Raw genomic sequence first — 23,076 nt, forward strand, 5'->3', positions numbered from 1 at the left:
CACTCGCTACCGGTAGGTCAGGTGATCTACCTGCCTGCCCTGGGCGGCAGGACTAGGACCATTCCTTCCCGTTTTCTATCATATTTTCTCTCTTCCACCTGTCTCCTGCGGGGAGGCTGGGTGGGCCATTAATCGTATATATCTGCCAGGTAAGTATGTATGAAACTTTATTGTATTATAACAATATCATTTTCATACAATGAACTTACCTGTCAGATATATACATAGCTGATTGGCACCCTTTGGTGGAGGGTCAGAGACAGCTAATATGGAATAGACAGGTAAACAACATATGTTGTAGGTATAAAAGAAAAACCTTGGTTCCTACCTGATAGGTGGTAGACTTCGTGGCTGTAGCCCGGTAGTCTGCATCACCTCAAGACTTTAGCGAGATATTAGATCTATGGCTAGAGTTCTTGTGGGTCTGTCGATGGGTATAAGAACCGCTTACTCGGCAGAGCCTAAAAGGACTTTGTCAATGGGTACTGGACCACTTCTATGACAACACACCTTATGAAGGAGCATAACCAATCCCGACCACCTGATCCTAACCACCATGTTAGTATATAGAATTGTTCTGAGTTATCCCCGAACTCATTACAAACAACCCATAACTCGAAACGAAAAACGCATTCATACAAAAATTCTCAAAAAAAAAAAAAATTTTAATACTCCCCTAAAAGATATCACAAGAGTTCCTTACTGAACAACAGTGACTGGCCGCCAGTGCAGCACCGAGCCCTCTTTGTCAGCAGAAATCTAGAACATATCTAGTAGAAGGTATGTACAAATTTAAGGATTGGTGTTTGCTCCCGTACCCAGTATTGTATCCGCCGATACAAAAGGTCCCAGAGAAAAACATTTCTCGTAGGTCACGCGAACGTCTTTAAGATAGTGAGATGCAAAAAACTGAATTGCACCTCCAATATGTCGTGTCAATGATTTTCTTTAACGACATATTCTTCTGAAAAGAGAGAGACATCGCCACTGCTCTAACTTCATGGGCTTTTACTCTTAAAAGCGGAAAAGAGTCGTCAGGACAGAACTTGTGAGCATCCGTAATGACGCTCCTAATGAAGAAAGCTAATGCGTTCTTAGACATGATTCTTGTGGGGTCCTTAATCGAACACCAATTTGTTTCTTTCTTTGTAAGAAGAACTTCAAGGCTCTTACCGGGCAAAGAGACCTCTCTGTTTCTCTCCCTACTAGACTCGATAAGCCTTTGATCTCGAATCTCTTGGGCCAGGGATTCGATGGATTTTCATTCTTCGCTAGAAAAAGAGTTCTAAACGAGCAAAAGGCCGAGTCTTTGTTAAAGCCGACTTCATCTTCTAGGGCATGAAGTTCGCCAACTCTTTTGGCTGTCGCCAAAGATAGGAGAAACAAGCATTTTCTTGTTATATCCCTGAACGAAGCTACGTGGGGAGGCTCAAATCTGTCAGACGAAAGGAACTTGAGAACTACGTCCAGGTTCCAGCTGGGAGGAGTTTAGTTCCTTCAATTTTTGTCGTTTCAAACGATCTAATCAAGTCGTGCAGATCTTTATTCTCAGCAATGTCTAGGCCTCTGTTTCTAAATACTGCCGAAAGCATGCTCCTGTATCCTTTGATCGTCGATACAGACAAATGAGAGACCTCTCTCAAGAACAAAAGGAAATCAGCGATTTCGGTTATAGAGGTACTGGAGGAGGACAACTTCTTAGACTTACACCACCTTCTGAATACCTCCCACTTCGACTGATAGACTCGTCTAGTGGAAGCTCTGCGGGCTCTAGCGATAGCGCTTGCAGCTTCGCGAGAAAACCCCCTCGCTCTGACAAGTCTTTCGATAGTCGAAAGGCAGTCAGCGCGAGAGCGGGGAGGTTTTGATGAAACCTCTCGAAGTGTGGCTGTCTGAGAAGATCCATCCTTTTTGGAAGGGATCTTGGGAAGTCTACTGTCCACTCCAGCACCTCTGCAAACCAATCTTGTGCTGGCCAAAACGGGGCTATCAGGGTCATCCTTGTCCCGTTGGACGCTACGAACTTTCTCAACACTTGTCCCAGGATTTTGAAAGGGGGGAAAGCGTACACGTCCACATGAGACCAGTCCAGCAGGAAGGCGTCGACCACGAGAGCTCTTGGGTCTTCCACCACTGAACAAAAGACTTCCAGCCTTTTGGAAAGGAATGTGGCGAACAGATCTACGTGAGGAGTGCACCAAAGATCCCAAAGACTCTGACACACCTCTGAATGAAGAGTCCATTCTGTGTGAAGGACCTGGCTTCTCCTGCTCAGTCTGTCCGCCCTGACGTTTCTCGTCCCCTGAACAAATCTTGTCAGGAGGGAGATGTTTCTTTGTGAGGCCCAAATTAGCAGATCTCTTGCTATCTCGTAAAGCGACACTGAGTGCGTTCCTCCTTGCTTCCGAATGTAGGACAGGGCTGTAGTGTTGTCCACATTCACTTGGACCACACTGTTCGTCACAAGGGGTTCGAAGAACTTTAGCGCCAAGTGAACTGCTAGAAGTTCTTTGCAATTTATGTGCCAGGACACCTGTGCTGCCTTCCAGGTGCCTGACACTTCTCTCGTCCTAGTGTTGCTCCCCAACCCTTCTCCGATGCGTCGGAATACAACACTCGGCTTGGGTTCGGAACTTCCAGAGAAATTCCCTTGTTCTCTTTTAGAGGGGACAACCACCATTGCAGGTGTGGTTTCATCTCCATTGGAAGGAGAAAACTGTCGGAGAGAAGTCCCGTCTTCCAGTTCCAAGATCTCCTTAGGAAAAACTGAAGAGGGCGAAGATGTAGTCTTCCTAGAGGAAAGAACTGTTCGAGCGAGGAAAGGGTGCCTAGCAGGCTTAACCATTCCCTCGCCGAAGTCCGTTCTTTCCCTAAGAAGAGAGAGACTTTTTCCAAGCCTCTCACGATTCTCTCTTGCGAAGGAAATACTCGAAAACCCCGAGAATCCATCTGAATCCCCAGATAGACCAAGTTTTGTCTGGGAATCAGCTGTGACTTCTCGAGGTTCACGAGTAGTCCCAACGCCTTTATCAGGTCTAGGGTCAAAGAAAGGTCCTCCAAACACTGTCTCTCTGTTCTGGCCCTGATGAGCCAATCGTCCAAATATAGAGAGATGTTGACGCCTTTGAGGTGAAGAAACCTCGCCACATTCCTCATCAGGTTTGTGAAGACCTGAGGAGCTGTGGACAGGCCGAAACACAAGGCCCTGAACTGAAAGATCCTTCCCCCCGTCATGAAACGGAGGTACTTCTTCGACGAAGGGTGAATCGGGACATGAAAATAGGCGTCCTGGAGATCCAGCGACACCATCCAATCTCCTTGACGTAAAGCCGCCAGGACTGAGGCCGAAGTCTCCATAGAGAACTTCTCCTTTAGAACGAACTTGTTCAGAGCGCTGACATCTAGAACTGGTCTCCAGCCCCCCGAGGCTTTCGCAACCAGGAAAAGCCGATTGTAAAACCCCGGAGAGTTTTGCTCTAGAACCAATTCTATAGCTCTTTTGTCCCACATTTGATTCACCATCAGACGAAGAGTATCCCTCAGTACAGGGTCCCTGTATCTGGCTGACAGTTCCCGCGGAATGGTCGTTAGGGGAGGACTGTCTTGGAAGGGGATAAGATAATCCCTTCCTGATTATGGACATGGAAGAGGCGTCCGAGTTTATGAGTGACCAGGCGTCTGCAAATTCGAGAAGCCTGGCCCCCACTGGTGTTTGAGGTGTCTGTCTCACTTCCCTTTCTTAAAGGGACGGGAAGGAGCCTTACCTCTCCTCTCAAGACCTCTTCTCTTAGAGGTAGCTCTGGAGAGAGGGCCTCCTCGAAAGGGCTGAACAGTAGAAGTCGGTCCTTTCTTGTCAACTGAAACAAGTGGTCTCTTCTTCCTTGCAGTTTGCAGGAGAAGATCCTGAGTCGCCTTCTCAGTCAGTGATCGAGAAATGTCCTTCACTAACTGAGAAGGAAACAGGAAGTCAGACATGGGAGCGAAAACCAGGGCTGCTCTCTGTGAGGGAGAAAACCGCCTTGGTTAGGAAGGAACTAAAAATACTCCTCTTCTTAAGGAGTACTGCTTCCGAAAAGAGAGGAGATTTCTCCTGATCCGTCTTGTACCGCCTTGTCAATACAAGCAAGAATACTCAGAATGACTTCGGGGTCTAGACCATCCGAGTCATGAGCTTTCTTAGACATCAACCCAAGGGACCAGTCTAGGAAATTAAACACTTCCAAAATATGGAAGAGTCCCTTGAGGAGATGATCCGTCTCCGAAATCGCCCAAGACACGCGAGCTCCATTCAAAGCGTGTCTCCTTGACGAGTCAAACCAAGGTTGAAAAGTCCGCTTCGGCTGCCGCTGGGAGAGAAAGGCCCATGTTCTCCCCAGTTCAGTACCAGAAACCTCTCTTGCCAGAAGTATGGCTGGAGGCATACAGAAGGTGGTTCTGCCCAGATCCTTCTTAGACAACATCCATTTGTCTAAGGACTGAAGCGCTCTCTTCATAGAGATCGTAGGTCTCATCTTCAAGACCGACGAAGACTTAGGCACAATCGCACTCGAAAACAGTGATCGAGGCGAAGGAGGAGCGGCAGGAGTTAAAGAATCTCCGTATCCTGTAAAAGAAGGTCAGTCAGAACTTTATAGTTCGAGACTCCTTCTCTACCGTCACCCTCTTCTTCCGAATCTCCTTCTACACCTTGTGGAGAATCGGCCTGAAAAACGAGAGGATCTTCATCCCGTTCTCTCTCTACTGGTGACAAACTCCTACTAGGAGAGGGGCTCATAGAGTGAACCGACTCTCTCTCACGTCTAAAAGAAGTCTCGCGTCTGCTTGACTTCTCGCGCCTGAAAAGCTCCTCGCGCTTGTCTGGCGCCTCGCGCTTGGCTGGAGCGTGTAGCCTGGCTGGCATCTCGCGCCTGGCTGACGTCTCGCGCTTGTCTGGCGCCTCACGCAATGTTGACTCCTCGCGCCTGGCTGGCGCCTCGCGCTTGGCTGAATCCTCGCGCTTGGCTGGCGCCTCGCGCTTGGCTGAATCCTCGCGCCTAACTGGCGCCTCGCGCCTGGCTGGCGCCTCGCGCCTGGCTGGCGCCTCACGCCTGAGCGTATCCTGATCTAGAGCAACTCGCTCGGATAGATCCTGACGTTTGTACGACTCTTCGCGCCTGGAAGACGTCCCATGTCTGGAGGACGCTTCACGTCTGGCTGGTGAAAGAAGACGAGACTTCTTAATAGGAAGTCTAGCGTCCTTCTTGCGAGGGGGATCCCTCGACAGAACTCCAACCAAAGAGGCAATCTGCTCTTGAACTGCAAGCAATACCCTCTTGGAAGCCACCCCAGCGTCCTCTTCAATAGAAGAAGCAGGAGAACTCGAAGAAGTGCGATCCTCAAATACTGTTCTAGGAGGCGTCGAAACCAGCTTAGCCTTCTTGATAGAAGAAGGAGCTTCCTCCGAGAAGCGTTCCGGGCTCGAGTCGAACGCGCGCTCTTTCCAATGCCTTTTCAGTGGCCTAGAAAGATCCGAGTCCTTCCACCCTCGTTTAGGTGAAGGAGAACCGGACGACGAGAAACAATCTCGTAGGACGCTTCTATTAGAGCGGTCCTGAGCAGACTGTAACGAAACAGAACCTGCTGAAGGGACGCCTGACCGTTGGGGATTCCCCACAACCTCCGTACGACTTTCGACTTTCCTACTCCTCTGGGTATGTGAGTTTGGAAGAGGTCTAGGCCTGGGAGCATCGCAGGGACGGTCAGACGCCCCCTCCACAACACTGGGAACACTCACTTCACTTAGTAATTCACAATCACTAGCCTTACCTTGCATGGCCGCCATCTTTGTCTTCATTTTACGAAGAGTAGCCTTCAGATTGGCGATTTCAGAAGCCGAATCCGAATGCAAAGCCTGTGAGGATTCAGATACATAGGGAGAATCATATTCATTAATAAAAGTAGAGTTAGACTCAGAAACAGGCTCAATAGGCCTTGTACTCACACTCTTTTGTGCAGCCCGTCTAATCCTATCCCTCTCTAACTTCTTCAAGTAAGAAGTTAGAGTCTTCCATTCATTAGCATCCAACTTTTCACACTCAATGCAGGTGTTAGCCAAAGAACAGTCAAACCCCCTACATTTACGACATACAGTGTGAGGATCAACCGAAGCCTTCGGTATCCTCACCTTGCAGCCTACATTCACACACACTCTCACACTAACACTTGAATCAGACATTCCATTAGAAAAATCAAAAGCAAGTCCAAATCCAGTCCACAGTAGCGAATGCCAAAACAACGATCCAGTACGTCACCAAGAAATCCAATAAAGATGATCAATAAATCCAATAAAGATGATCAATAAAGTCTTGAAAAGCGAATTCCAGTCAGGAGGTAGTAACAACAATGTTGATACCACCGGCGACAGAGAAAATATGATAGAAAACGGGAATGGTTCCTAGTCCTGCCGCCCAGGGCAGGCAGGTAGATCACCTGACCTACCGGTAGCGAGTGGCGCGAAATTTGAATTTCTGTCGGGGACGACGGAGTCTTAGCTATGTATATATCTGACAGGTAAGTTCATTGTATGAAATGAATATTTAACAAGTTAGCCTCGCCTATACGATGATGATGATATCGTGGTACATATATCATATTTATATGAATAGAATCGCCTAGCCTTCAGTATACTGTATACTACATAGTTATACAATATAATTTTGGAGTTTCAATGCATTCTTCTATGACATATGTGGAGGGAAAAAAAAAATTGGACACAAAACGGGTTTTGTTTTGGGAATCAGAATCGGACCGACATTGGCATACCTAATTGAGCGATGTCAGGCTGCTGACGGCTACGTATATTTACGAAATAAATACACAATGAATATGCATCTTTTCTGATTCTTTTAAAAAGCTATACATTACAGCATCCAATAATATTGTACGTATTCTCATATTATTTTATCACAAAATACTAACAAAGCAGTCAGTGTTTTGGTTTGGAAATCAGCTGATGGTGAATACGAGTTTATTTCTCTGTATTTAACTCAATTCGGAGCGAATTGCCTTTCTTCTAGTTAGCATAAAATATCTATATACAGGGGGTCCTCGAGTTACGACGCTGATCCGTTCTTAAGATGCGTCGTAACACGATTTTCAGTGTAAGTCGGAACATTAAAAAATACCACATGATTTAATGTAAATATGTATCAATAACGAGAGAACAATTCCTTACCTTTATTCATTTGGTTGGCTTGCACACTGGAGAGGAAGATGCGGTGCTGGAGAGACTGGGGGAGGTTAGTGAAGAGAAAAAGAACCTCCAGAAGATGCTGGAGATGCTGGGGCAGGCGAGTCTGGAGGTGAGGCAGAACATACTGGAGATGCTGGGGCAGGTGAGTCTTGAGGTGAGGCAGAACCTACAGAAGGTGCTGGAGATGCTGGGGCAGGTGAGTCTGGGTTAGCAGAACATTCAGAAGATGCTGGAGATGCTGGGGCAGGCGAGTCTGGGTTAGCAGAACATTCAGAAGGTGCTGGAGATTGTGGGGCAGGCGAGTCTGGATTAGCAGAGGCAGCTGAGGTAGAGGGTACAGGATCTCTTGCAGGCCTCTCTACCTTCTTAAAATACTGCTCCAGGTTAGTCTGAACAGAGAGCAACCTCTTTTCATCCACGATCTCCTTGTAACACTGCATCAAATCCATGAGGCCTCTGGAAAACCTAGTGAACCTGTCCAAGTTGGGATCCTGAGCCTCAAAAGTTGCCAACGCTTGCTGCAACTCTGCAAAACCTCTTGCCAAGTCCTGCCTTGTAAAAGCCTTAGGCTCTGGGATGGGTGCTTCTTCTTCTTCCTCTATCATCTGCTTCTCCAGTTGTATCAGGTCCTCAGCAGATAACTCCTCGCCATGAGACTCCAGCAGCTCTGTAACATCATCAACCTCCATCTCCAAATTGATTTCCTTACTCAGGGCAACAATGTTCTTGACAACTTGCTGAACTGTGTCCTCAAACCCATGGAAATCATTCACAAATTGAGGACAAATTTTCTTCCAGACACCATTCATGTTTGTTTGCTTAACCTCCTCCCAGGAATCAGCAATGTTCTTTACAGCATCAAGGATGTTGTAGGATTTCCAAAAGTCCTTCAGAGTAAAGTCCTTTTTGGTTTCAGTTGCCTGTAAAGCCATAGCAATTGTCCTTCGTAGGTAGTAGGCCTTGAATGAAGCAATCACTCCTTGGTCCATAGGCTGTAAAAGGGCCGTGGTATTAGGTGGAAGGTAAACCACCTTGACATTAGGGTTGAAGTCTCCCAGCTGGGCAGGGTGTCCAGGGGCATTGTCCAGCACTAGCAACACCTTAAAGGGGATACCCTTGGAGGCGCAATACCGCTCCACACTTGAACAAAATGGTTTACGAACCAGTCCTCAAACACTGCAAGTGTCACCCCTGCCTTCTTGTTGGACTTCCAAATTACTGGTAGTTGACCCTTCCAAATGCCCTTGAGTGACCTTGGATTTTCAGCCTGATACACCAACAAGAGCTTCAGTTTGAAGTCGCCAGCAGCATTACCCCCAAGAAGTAAAGTTGGCCTCTCCTTGCTGGCTTTATGACCGGGTGCTGACTTCTCCTCCTTGGCGATGTAAGTGCGGTTAGGCATACGCTTCCAAAACAAACCTGTCTCATCCACGTTAAACACTAGCTGAGCAGAATAACCCCCCTCCTTAATTATCTCAGACAATGCTTTAGGAAATTCACTCGCTGCTTTCTCATCCCCACTAGCAGCTTCACCTTGCACTTTAAGGTTATGGTAATTGGCCCGAGCCTTAAATCGCATAAACCAACCCCTACTAGCCACAAACTCTTCTCTTTCACTTCCCTCCCCCTTTTCTTTTTTCAACGCTTCAAACAATCTTTTCGCCTTCTCCTGAATCACCATAAGGCTGACTGGGATACGCCGTTGATTTTGGTCTTCCAACCAAAGCACCAATAACCTTTCCATTTCAATTATTAGACCACTACGCTGCTTGGTTATCACTGTTGCTTTCATAGGAGCAGATCCTTTCACATGTTCAACAATGCGCTCTTTATCTTTGATAATGGTAGCAACGGTCGAACGGCTAAGGCCAAGCGAGTGGCTAATGTTTGTTGGCATTTCTCCCTTCTCAGATCGCTTTGTAATGTCCACTTTAATTTCCATGGTGATGGCCTTTCTTTTCTTCGATGCACTACCATCAGAAGAGTCCGCCTTGCGCTTGGGAGCCATAACAAAGAGTAAAAAGTTACAAAAACGATACAACACGAGGGAGAGAGAGGCAGCGTAAACACCAAAATGGCGTATGGGCGAGGAATGAGCGTAGCGAAGCGACGCCGTCCTCTCCCCCACAAAGCGTATTCTTCCGCCGTGCGCCTGGAACTAGTTCGCTTTTGTTTACGTCGCTTACGACGCTAAACCGCGTAAGACGGAACGACGCATATTATTATTTTTTATATTTTTATGGGGGCGCGTTCGTAACCACGAAACATCGTAAGTCGAGACCGGCGTAACCCGAGGACTTACTGTACTCTACTTATATGAGACAAGGTAATTTGTCATTATACAACGTGTTTTTAAGTCGAAATATGAATTTAATATGAACTAAAGTATTTTTTTCGTTAACAGATTGCGTTGTGGGTATGTTTATTGTGTAAAAATATTGTGATTCTGTTTGCTATTTTCACTTCATTTCATCGTAGTACGAACTTGACCGTTACGTTACTTATCTTTTATCGGCGTGAAAACAACAGTAAAATGTGTTCTTTCAAGACCTGAAGTTTTGATTAAAATAATTTTCTCTCAATTTAATTTTATCTAAGGTTGTGTTTGATGGTGTAAGTTTACTGGAGTTATAGCCTTACTCGCTATGGATAAAAGATCGGCAAGGGCATATACTGCTAAATTTAATCTGTAAGGTTTAGCTGAAGTTGAGAAAAGAATGTTGATATGCTAACAACTATTATTGTGCATGGGCAACATGGCTGAAACTTTCTCAAACTTTGGTATGGTATCATCAAACTTGACCATAAACAAAATTTGAGAGAAATGTGTTTTAATCAAAACTATTGGGCATGAAAAGAACACATTTTACTGTTTTCACTCCATTAAAAGATAAATATGTAAAGCTCGTAGTATTCTGATGAGATGAAGTGAAAATATCGAACGGAATGTTGATTTTTGTCTACGCAATAAACATGCCCTCAGCACCATCTACTAACGAAAAAAATAACTAAATTTCATTCACAAACGATACCTTTTCAAGTGATATTTCCACTTGAGAACACTTTGTATAACGTAAAATAACCTCGTCTCATATAAATAGAGTATCTTGAAATTCATTTGCGCTAACTAGAGGCAAGAAAGTCGCTTTGATTTGAGTTCAACATAGCAAAACAAACTTACTTCGCAATCGCCCTCAGCCAATTTCCAAAACAAAACATTGATTGCTGTTTTTATTTTATAATACAAACAAATAGTAATATGAAAATACATACTATATGTAATATTATTGGATGCAGTGAAGTAAAAAAAAAACTTTTTAAAATACCCATGGAAAAGATGCATATCTATTATGTTTGTATTTTATCATATGATATCAATACAGGCAGTCCCCGGGTTACAACAGGTTCAGCTTACGGCACTCCGAGGTTAGGGCGCTTTTCAATTATATTCATCAGAAATTATTTCCAGGCTTACGGCACTACAACGCTGATCTGGCAGAAGAAATATAACACCGAAAATGCAAAATAATCAATATTTGAAGGTTTCTTTGATGAAAAATGCAATAAAAATGCACATTACATAGTTTTCAATGCACCCAAAGCATTAAAAGTAAGGTTTTCTTAGGATTTTTGACGATGTTCCGGCTTACGACGCGTCTCAAGAACGGAACGCCCTTGGACTGCCTGTATATGATTACGTATTACATAATTGAATTTTATCTCATGTAAGATGCAACCCCCTTAAAATTAGCTCCAAAATTAGGGCTTCAACATGATATGCGAGTATCTACGGAATACCTTAAAATGATCTTACCTTAGAATTCTTGAGGTCAGTATCCAACTTTTCTAACTTTAATGCCGCTTTCTTCGCACGCGATTCCACCCACTGCATATCTACAGCAGGCAAATTGGCAGCTACTCCTCCGGCCATTTGACCTCCAGCTATATCAGGTAAACTGGCACTCGCTGCATTGGCTCCACTGTGGATTATCAAATAAATTTTGAATAGTTTCCATAACTTTTTAATATTGTATCTCTCAACAAACTTGTTTCCCTTCACAATTTTTTAAGATGTACCAATTTCACTATAAGGAATAGAGTGAAACTACAGTACAAGAGCATTATTTGTCAAAAGATAAAACAATTACACTTGGAATATATGGACTTAAAATTAAAGCTACAAAAATCATTGAAAATACAAGGAACAATTACAATTTGTATTTTAACCTGACAAGTTTTAAAAGCAGCCCTGATCAGAAACAACAGCCTTCATACAGGCTTGCTGTAAAGTATTTTCCCCTGCAAGGAAACCAATGCGACCACCCAACAATTACAAGTCCAAACACTTTTTTTAAGTAAAATAAGATGGCACCATTTGTATTTGCTATTCTGTTTTCATAAACTCTATACATAAAATGCAAAAACATAATCCCAAACTGGTCCGTTGACAGTTTCACTAAAGTTTACCAGTTCACACCAACAACTTTTATAATGTGCTGAATTTACTTTTACTTTTCATTAGGTATGACACAACATCTGAAGCTGGTTAAGATTGATGAATGGCAGAAGTAAACGATCTTTTCGACACTTAGGAACACACAAACTCATGCATTCAATTTTTTTACTACACATGAATCTGGGCAGAATAACATCTCCACAAGAAACAAGTAGGTAGCATCTAATGCTTGATTAGGTCTTCCCGTACTGAACATTCCTACTTTTTGTGTCGTTCTTAATCATACTTGATATCCTCAATTTGTCATTGCTTTTGTAATTCCCCATAGCCGAGGTGTTGGTGACCTCTCCAACTCATGGGGCTAACAAGCTCTCATACCTTACCACACTAGTGCATTCATTTTGCCTACCCTACTGCACATACCACCATTAATCTTCTTGCACTGACACCCAACCTACTGAACCTTTGACTAAGATTCACAGGATATTCCACCATTAATCTTCTTGCACTGACACCCAACCTACTGAACCTTTGACTAAGATTCACAGGATATTCCACCATTAATCTTCTTGCACTGACACCCGACCTACTGAACCTTTGACTAAGATTCACAGGATATTCCACCATTAATCTTCTTGCACTGACACCCAACCTATTGAACCTTTGACTAAGATTCATAGGACATTCCACCATTAATCTTCTTGCACTGACACCCAACCTACTGAACCTTTAACTAAGATTCACAGGATATTCCACCATTAATCTTCTTGCACTGACACCCAACCTACTGAACCTTTAACTAAGATTCACAGGATATTCCACCATTAATCTTCTTGCACTGACACCCAACCTACTGAACCTTTGACTAAGATTCACAGAATATTCCACCATTAATCTTCTTGCACTGACACCCAACCTATTGAACCTTTGACTAAGATTCACAAGATATATTCAAAATCTGAACATAACAGAGGGAGAGGAAACTGAAAACAGCAATGAAGAAAGGTTTTGAATGAAGAAAAAAGAAAATATTGCACTTCACACTGAAACTGAAGATGCTGAATGATGCAGTCTCAAAGACTGTGTCAGTTTGTATGTCATGAAAGAAAGAGGCACAGTCCATCTGAGAATTGGATATGAAAGGAACTTGAAAAAGACAAGAATGAAAGGTCAGAAATTCTGGCATTCAGTGAAGACCTTGCCAAGACAGGAGTTTACGCAAAGCATGCACAAGACACATGTGAGTTGACAAAACTCATTACAAGTCTAACCATGTAACAGGTGAATCATACATATGATAATGACAGTGATAAATAAACACTTGATATTTATTGCCTCCTCAAGTTGAGAACTGCTGATCTATGGATTAGGTTAATGTTGCCAGGGTGCCACAAAGTTTTAGCTAATTAAGCAACAGCCTATGTAAAACAATGACAAATTATAAATGCATAAAAGTTGCACTTAGAGCGATGTTATGTCTACCAGCTACATAAAACTGTTATACTGCAATGAGAAATTAAGCTACTTAATACATTCAGCAAAACTTTTTTTTTGAGTGTCATACATAATGGCAACTCATTCCTTTCGGAACCTACATAACATACAATAAGAATATGTGTCAATTCTAGCGTTTGACTTCTTTAAATTTAGCAACAAATAAAAATCTGCACATCTTTTTCTTTGCAGGATGGAATAATGTGGGGTGCTGAGGTCTATCAAGTCACTGTATAAATAGAACAGCCTCATTCAGCCACAAGTTAAATAAGATGGCTAAAAATTGGAGTCATTGTAGCTTCTGCTGTTATATCTGGAATCCTCTTCTGTTTGCATCAGATAATGACACCTATACCTTCTCTTTTAAGGTAAGGTCCCTCAGTCTTTTACTAGTCTTTTAAAAAGCAGTGGAGTAGCACTACAGCAAGGGAGGCCTAGTCTTACATTGGGCTCATGAGTGCCCTTTAGCCAAAATTTTGCAACTAGGTACTTATAACCAGAAGCAAGTTAACAAAATGCATCTATGAAATGAATTGATATGCATATGTACATACTATATGAGCAAAACAACAAGGGAGTTGATACTTCAAGTAAATGAGGGCATAAAAAGGCAATGTAAAGGTTAGTGAATATAAAAAGAATTTCTCCGACCTCTAGATGTGTAGATGTGAGATCATTGAAGAACATAGTACCATGGCAACCAACTTGATCTACATAAAACACAATATGCTCCCATGATCTCTTTTGTGAATCACACAGACCACTAAAAAATCTGGCAGAGTTTGCTCTTTGAACAAATAAGTCAACAATAGAAGGGAAGGAATGCAGGCGTAGAAATTTTAGCAATACAGTATGGTTCTCCTACAGAGAATAAGGTAACAATTCAACACAAAATGAATTACCTCACAGCCTCCTGTATCTTCCGATGAAGTTGAGTATAGAGGTTTACATTGTAGGTTGTTTGGACATAAAGAATGGCCATACGTAAGGCTTCCACTCGTAATTGAGGACATCGATCAGCTATAAAAATGAGGCGTTGGAGTTTGGCAAGACCTGTGTAGCTATTGGCATACGTCTCTAAATCCTGTAATATATATATATACATATAAGAAAAAAAGAATGATTGTGTTAAATATAATAAAAACTTTCTATAAGTATTTGGTTATTACTTTGAAAAGAAAATGAACCATGAAATATCCAAGAACCATCTACGGCTATGAAGAACACATTTTAAGGCACCATAGCCTAATGCTTACCAAAGATGTGCTTTCTACAATGACTGGCTCTTCCTCCGTGTTGTCATTCTCCTCGACAGCCATATCAATAACCATTGGCTCTACATTATTCTGGAAAAAAGCAGAATGCAGAAGGTTAAGATCTGGATGACAGTACTGTATTTTTTCTTTAATTGGAACTTCTTTTTTAAGTGAAAAATAACTTTTTTTTTTATATATAGCCAAGAAATATTCCCAAACAACCTTTACAACGTGGGTTTATTATAGTAACTTATTCATATTAAAAGTTGACCAATTATATTTCCAAGAGTGGTAACCTGATTTAACAAACCTTAAACAAAACATTCCTAACCTGATTTAACATAAACTTTACTAACATTGTGATTTTAAGCACAAACTTTCATGTTAAAAGCATCTTTCTCTCTAATTCACTTTTGTTAATTTATGAATCTGGCCAGTTCACTAAAAAAAGCTTTCACTGATTGAAAATCAATCATTCACTAAACACACTAACAGTGACTTGGGGGGAGAAACAGGACTTTTTTTTTATCATATCTCCAACCATCAGTACAATAGCATGTATTGCAGCGTATAAATAAATAATGCTGCCGAGCGTTAACATTACCTGGTTTGCCATTTCCAACTATTATATTCTCATTTTGAAGGCTTATTTGTGGACAGACCTTGACAATCAATAAATATAAGAAACAAAATATTTGAGAAATACAGTAAGTCAATATAATTTGAGAAACGGCAATTTAGTAAGCTCTGTTGAGGGATAGCAGCCATTTTAAGTTTCGAAAGAAAGTTGGGAAAATAATTATTGTTCAACAATCTGAATATCCAATATTTCAACATTATCTAAGTTTTGTGGTTACTGCAAACTTCTCACCACCTTTACCACAAACTCAACCACGTGATGCATATTTGGTCGACCCGATATGAGTATTGTTTGTTACAGAGAATTGGTAACATTAAATGCATTCTACCATAAATATTGACAAATGGCACCAATTCTTCAGAAGCTGCATAATAATACACCAGCTGTCAGTAATCTTCGAACATTGGTTCAAGTAATATTGTCACGATTCAGCATTAAATCGATCACCCTTATTCCAGGAGCCTGTATTTCAAAGCATAGCTACATTTAACTTCAGTATGTCTATATAAGCATTCTGCATCATTCGTCCCCGCGAATACGAAAGCCACCAGGAATTGGGGCGTCAAATGTATTACACCATGTTTAGTATGAGCCCCTGGGGGTTAATTACCGTCGTCCAAATAAATATTACTTAAAATTCTTGTTCAGGAGGTAAAACTGCATAGAATAACTGCAACTGCCATAGTCTAGGCCACCACGGAATAGTAATATAGATCTATCTTAACTTCAAACTGCTACTGCTCAATAATTTATGATTTTAAATAAAAAATCACTAATGCAATATTTCTAGATAATATATCATTGTTATCGCTTAACTGTAAGAATTCACCAAGTTTTACATATCATTTTCAACAAAAAATGCAGATAGATGACCTCAAGAAAATAATTAACACTGAAGAAACACGGAGAAATATGAAGAACATGTCATTACAAAAATAAAGATTGTCATATTGTAGTATTTTGTAACCGAAACTTCCTTTAATGATTGTCTCCATGTCTTTGTTTTCCCCAAGATATGATACTTGAGTGATCTTGCTGGTGGTCAGATACTGAATGATTAATCAAAAGCAAATCAAGGATTTATCGCAGAGGCTGCGCCTACTTCGCAATGAAATACCTTCGTGTGTTAGGCTCTAACGTAGATTTACATCATTCCTGCCATGTATAGCTGTCGTTTTCATATATTAGTGGGTTGTGGGTTTTCAGTAGGATTCTGTTGATAGTCTACCACAAATAAGCTTTGCTCGAATCGAGGGACAGAATGAGATTAAACAAAATTAGCTTAAGAATTCCATTAAGACAGTCTAACCTAATTAAACAGCCTGGTGACATAATAGCTTCAGTCTTCTTTCATTAGAGTACAAACCCAGCCTGGGTCCATTAACTTTGTTTACATTAACCTAACCTACTATACACTAGTGCTCGGTAACATCAACCACCTTAACCTACCAATACCATCGCTAAAATATGCAACATCACCTCAAACTATCGACTGTATAGGCTAGCCTAGCCTAACTGGCAGACTGCAATAAACTAGCCTGTCCCCAGACTGTGTTAGCCTAGGCTGATCAAAGACGATAAAAGCCCCATAGCCCCAGATATGAATAAACCTTGGCCTGGCCAAGATGAGCATTACCGGTAAACCATTTAGCCCGAGCCCAACCTAGCCTACCACACTCTTTGTTCATCGTGCAGTCTAACCCTTTTTTCAAGTTGACGTGGGCTAACCTAGGGGTAAAACAGGTTGCATTACGGATGGTATTGGTTACTTGTTAAGGGGCAGGGGTTTATTGATATATATTCTGTGTAATTGACGTCATTTTCGCCCACGACTAAGGCTTGGACTGTCAACATACTACCCCCTACAAAAGTATATCTTGAGACTGGTGTATTACCGCCCCTAAAAGACTGACAAATTCCCCAAACGACCCATATGAATCACATCCATTTAACCCAGTCCCCGACACGCGAAAAACCGAAGCGAGGAGTCGGAGAGAAGCGACGAATTCGCCGGATAATTCGACTTTTTGAGTTCTTCTCGAACATCATGACATGCACCAACACAACATTCCACACGACGGCGCCATTTATTCGCCCCGTTTGAAGGCCGAGGAGGCCGTTTGACTCCCTTAACTCAGCGGAAACCTCGTTACCTGCATCAGTCCTCCTTGCATTTGCAACGGCATTTCGCTCTAAAAAGTTATTTAGTGCATCAGATCTCAACAACAACAACAACACATCTCTCTCTCTTCTTCAACCCAATGGAACCCGAAACCTCATACGCCGACCCCAACGACGATTTTCGGGAATCGTCGTTTAAAACTTTTAATTCGGGTTCTTCGCATATTTGTGCGGAAATAATTTATATTACAATATATATCCCCGTATCGTTTTAATTTAATTATTTATTATTACGAATTTATAAAACGTCTGCGACTTAGCTCATTTCCAGGTGAGCAAACTCAATCTGTATATTATTATTCTGGCGAAATTGCGCAATTGTATTTTTATAGATTCTCGTTAAAAATATCTTGTATTTAATTAGATTGAATTTACACATTTTCGTAGTGAAATTTTTGTTTCTTTATTATTGCGTAAAGACATAAGCTTACATATTAATGAAATCCTGAATATCGTTGGTGGGAAGGCATCTGGGTTCTGGAGCTAAGGTGATGTTCCAATAATATATTGCCCCTAAAAGTCGTATTATAAAAATAAAGAAGTTTTCTTTCATATAATTCCACACAGAAATTTGACGCTAATTTCAAATTATTCTTCGTGTAATAGTTAAAATATTTAAACTTAACGTTTCTAAACAATTAGTTGTTTTTGAAGAATTTGTAGCCAGGTCATCTGAATTCGTATGCTATTATCAACCTTCCGCGCAGGAATGCTAAGGAAAAAACTTAATTACTCACGATGACAACATTCAAAAGTAATTGTAAACAATTGGTTGGTCTGGCGGAATGTAATATTATTCATCGCATTGCAAGTGCGAGATGCAATTATATAGAATTAGACTACGTAAACAAAACACTTAATGTATTTTTAGACTTGAAATGATAGGATTTCAATATTATCAAAGATTACAGACATACTCTAATGAATAAGATTACAGACATACTCTAATGAATGTCTATGTGATCGAAGGTAGAATTTTATTGCAACACTGTCAGAAGTCTTTTCAAAATATTTCACGTTGTCAGTGGTGGTCACCTCACCGCGTACCGGTCATTTTTCAGTAGTGCTGTGAGTGTGTGGGAAATCACCTGTCCGAATTTTCGCTCGTTAAAACTCTTTTGTCAAAAGCTTGAATAACTAACATATATAAAGGTTTTACGGAAAAGTTCAGAGCCTCTGTTTTTTTTTATTTCAAATAATAATTACTATTATGATTATTATGAATATGCATATTATTATTGAAATTTAAGATTTCCAGTCAGTATCATGGAGTCATAAGTCACCGTGTCAGACCTTTCCTCTACTAACCACAATTTCCTTAGATTTTCATAGCCGTCATTTTACTGCGTTATCTGGAGATGATTTTTATATAAGATAATGGAGATATTGCCTCTCCGAGACATACTCAAGAAGTGTGAAATACCGAAGAAGAATCGAATTCCATAATAAAGTTCAGTGATGATGGACTTTGCTGCAGGTATTAAAAATTGTTAATTACAGAAACCTAAAATTTTTGGACCAAACTTATAATTCATTTGGGTGGGGGGTGGCTATGTAGCCTGTGGACTTTCTGCTTTACCACCTCTGTCCACGTTCCGTGGATTCGCTCGCGGGGGGGGGGGGTGGGGGGGGGGGGGGGGGGATGGGATTGCTTCCTTCCCACCACCTCCAGACCGCGAGAGAGAAATATTATCTTGGGGTATTTGCATTTTTTGGAAGTGCCCCATGCTATGATGCTACAAATCACGCTAAAGTACCTGGAACTCTCGGCCTACTGGCACTAGACACAAAAATGCCATTATGAATCAGTAATTCCATGGACTTCAGACGAAGGCATCATCACCCATGCAATTCACTTGCTAAGAAATCGAAAATGCTAATCGTTTTAGGAATGATTAATATTAAAAGACTGTCATGTCCAGAAACTCCCAGATGTCGTTGGGAAAGGTTTGGCTAGCTTATTTTCATTTTAGATGTAAAGCTGCCACAATTTTGTTTGTGAGTGAGGAATCCAACTTCCTCTCATCGCAGTGACTCGGGAATCATTGTGCCAGGGAACTTAAAATTTTGCCCATTTTTTTTTGCACCGTATACGTTTAGTGGAATGAAATTTACAAGGTCACGACCTTGTGTGGTCATAAGTGAATTGCTGTAGAGTTAATTTTGCGAACAAGTATCATAACTGAACTTGATTTTTTTTTTTTAATTTTACCACGAGGCCTAATAAAATATCCATGTCATGCACAGAAAGATGAAAACGACGCCTATCTTAAGTAAATAAAAGAGTCAGTGCTCTAAATGACTGTGTAGGCACAAGTGATTTGTGAGATAGGCAGAAATTTGTTTTTCTTTTAAATTCCTGTATTCCAAATCAACCTGCGAATTAGAACCTTTGGATACTTTACAACAGGATACTTCCATCATTTAGACCATGATTCATATATATGCCAGTATTGGTATATAGTATCTACCTAGCTATATCTATATTTTTTTTCTGTTTTAACCCATCCCTTTTCCCAAAGGGGGATGCAATTCCAAAATCAGTAACTCAGCAAGTTTTAAAATGTGCTCGTAAGGATGGTTCACAAAAGATTCGTCTCGTCATTATGATCATGGATATCGTTGAGGATGGAGGGAAGTACAGAACAAAAGAAAATCGCCAGGATTATGTTCAAGGATGTTGGATGGGTGACTGATATCTTCAGCACTGGTTGTGGATAAGGAAGAGAAGCTGCAGAACATGGTGAGAGGGTTTGATTGAAAGCATTTGTAATGGGAGGAAATAAATAGAAGAATAAAGTAATTGTGTACAAAAGTAAGGTCTGATGGCAGAATGGAAACCGGGATGATGTAACAGTGAATGTTTATATCATAGAGGATGGAAGAATGGAGATGGATGATTTGTGTAAGTTGGTTAATTGTAGGTTGGGATTGATTTGATTGATTTGTGGTTACTCAGACTGGCGTCGTAATATGAGAGGTGCATCACACATTAGGTGGAACAAGCAAAATGTATTAGGATGTAAAGAAATTATTGGAATAGAATGTAGAAAGGAATTGTGAAGCCAACCCTTTCATACATTTTTGTGAGGGTCTGGCCATGTTACAAGGAGTTACAAGGATTAGGATGTCTCAAAGACTTGTTAGTTCGCCGGATGAGACGTGTGCCCACTTTTCTCTAGGAGCAGGCTTTACTGCACATTCAGTGTCCCAATAATTTTGTCCAGCTTTCTTTTAAATTCTACCACACTGTTGTTTACAACGTTTGGTGGCCGAGAGAATGCCAGAGAGATGAGGACCACGCTGGGAGACATACTATGGGGATGGAGGTTCAAGGAAGAAGAAGAAGAGGGAGACCAAGAAAGAGATGGAAGGACTGTGTGAGAGGAAAATTACATGAGAAGGGAATTGATGAGGCAGAAGCGCAGGATAGAAATAAATGGAAACGGCTCATCCGAAACGGCGACCCCCATGTAAAAATGGGAACCAGCTGGGAAGAAGAAGGTGGTCGAGAGAAAGCCAGGTGTAAGATTTGTTAGAAAATAAATAATATAAGAATGATGGGAGGAATGAGAAGAGGGAGATTGAGGATGTGTTGGGTGAACGGAGTGGAAGAAGTGGAGAGAAAGGGTATGAGTGACTGATTGAGTGATATTAAGTTATCTCAACTTATACTTATCTGGCATCATAACTATTGGGGCTGCTGACGCTGACAGAAGGGCCCCTAACATATGGAGAGCAGGAGAATGCATGCATAACAAAAATGAATGGTAGAGGGGTTATTTGAGGATGATAGGCTAATATATATATATATATATATATATATATATATATATATATATATATATATTGTTACGAGCTCTTTCAGTCTTCTCACATGCCCAAGTTCCTTTGTATAAGAGGTCAATGTAAGAAGTCTTGAGCGACATGTTATCATATTTGCGGATATCAGAATTATTGAGGACCTTGACTTCTCTGTTACTGTTGTAATAGATTATCTAGCGCTCCACAGCCGTCTAATGTTCTTGATTTTGTCCGTCTACATTAATCTTTTAATGGTCTTAACAAGATTTTTAATTTTAATCTGACTACATGCCCAACCACTGCTTCTATCTACCACCATCTATGGTGCTTTGAATGTTTCTGGAGAAGTGATACAGAAGGTCTCCTGCAAGAAGGAGGTTTTGAGCACTGAAGTGGTGCTGATTTGCCTCAGTACCCAAAACTTTAGTTTGAAGAACCTTGTGTTGTTGAGAGTACAACCTCAGTGACTGGAGTGTGAGATCCATTCTCTGTTAAAACATTTTGTAATGCTAATCCTTGGCCAGATTACTACTTTTGTTCCTTAGCCGTCTCATCGGTCATTCCAAGCCTCTCTTGATGGTGCTTATGGCTTTCTTAAATGTACACTTTTACTCTGAAGGAGAAAATTTTCTTTTACCAAGTAGAAATTGTGTGACCTGATCTTGTCTACTGCTGGAAAATTATGCCACCTAACTAAAATTTTCTACAACTTGCGAATTCAGCTTTCTTTGTCTCTTGTATCTAAATTGGCCTATATCTTATTTGAGTAGTGGAAGGACCCTGAGCGTAGGTGGTCATTTCAGTACTTAGCCATATAAAAAACTCCAATGTCCCTAATCGCACTTGTTTTAGTCTACCTGTTTCTGTAACATTCTCCACTGTTAGCTGTTTAAGCATAAACTGGCCTTATCCCGGCACTGATTCTAGCTATTGGACAGCCCGTACCCTTCTTAGTGAGGTCAGCAGAAGTTATGCTTTCCAGAAGACCAATGTCAGCCGCATCTCTTAGGTCTCCCTAAGAAATTCGTGTACAAATTACAGACGGTGATTCTTGGACCTTCAATGTGTCTGATCGATCTAGGAATTAATGACATGAATTGGGTCTTGGTTTTGTTGCATATCTAATCGTTATTGCAAAGGTTGTACTTTTTCTTATTTTGTTGATTGCGAGTGAATTTGATTCATTGTTAGTCGCAATTGTGCATGAGTTGAAAAGATACAGTGAAAGAAGGATACCTTGACATAGTGGGTAAGAGAGGACCAAAGATGTACAACACTCCTTGCCCCACAGGACTCAGAATTCTTGTGCAAAGAAAGATGAATGAAAGTTTTTGGACTGAACAGCATTGGCCTTAAGTCACCTCAACATAATGTGGATTCTGATGTACTGTAATATATATATATAACACACACTACTGTCAGAGGGGCGAGCAATGAGGGCACTACCAGAATACTTCCATTTGAGTACTCTGTCGAGGGTAGCCAAACTAGATATCTTATCCCGATCTAAATTCTAACCACCATTATTGACAGAAAGAAAGCCATCACTTCAAGCAATCTTGTCTGAAAGATGATCTCAGGAGGCTGCTGTCTTTCAAACAAAATGGTATATCAGTAATGAGAGTTCAAAAGACGTGAAGTATGAGCCCTTAGACATAGAAAGTCTTACTGTTATTACCCATCTTTCTGGTAGCATTAGATACCAAGGATTTATGATGCTTGTAGTCGAAGGTGACACCATGTACCATCAGATATTGAGAATCATTAAGTATGAGCAGTGTTACCAAAACAAAGCGAGTCAGAGAGGGGAAGCATATCACAAGACTGACTGATTAGTATTTGTGCTGGAGCTCAGTGGAGTTTAGCCTCATACTACCCTCAGCAAATACACCACTTACTGCTCCGTTCTTGATCTGTTAAGATATTATTATTGGTGTGCAAGAAGTCAAGAGAAAGGACAGCAGTCATTGTGCCAAGTTCTTGGATAAGAAAGTAGTGCATGAATGAAGATTGC

At 41.2% G+C, this 23,076-nt stretch overlaps 1 protein-coding gene across 1 annotated transcript in view; it reads right to left on the bottom strand.

Moving 5' to 3' along the window:
- The window catches only part of LOC135199955 (COP9 signalosome complex subunit 1-like), a 161,180-nt gene extending 143,793 nt beyond the window's left edge, over positions 1-17,387 (bottom strand). The window contains exons 1-4 of the mRNA XM_064228081.1: positions 17,231-17,387; positions 14,438-14,527; positions 14,084-14,265; positions 11,046-11,211 (exon numbers count right to left, since the gene is read on the bottom strand). Coding sequence (XP_064084151.1) covers positions 11,046-11,211; positions 14,084-14,265; positions 14,438-14,527; positions 17,231-17,263 — 471 coding nt within the window. The 5' untranslated portion in view covers positions 17,264-17,387. The remainder of the gene's footprint in view (positions 1-11,045; positions 11,212-14,083; positions 14,266-14,437; positions 14,528-17,230) is intronic.
- Between the last annotated feature and the right edge of the window lie 5,689 nt (positions 17,388-23,076).

The sequence above is a fragment of the Macrobrachium nipponense genome, chromosome 26 (genome assembly GCF_015104395.2).
Source record: "Macrobrachium nipponense isolate FS-2020 chromosome 26, ASM1510439v2, whole genome shotgun sequence".
NCBI lineage: Eukaryota > Metazoa > Arthropoda > Malacostraca > Decapoda > Palaemonidae > Macrobrachium > Macrobrachium nipponense.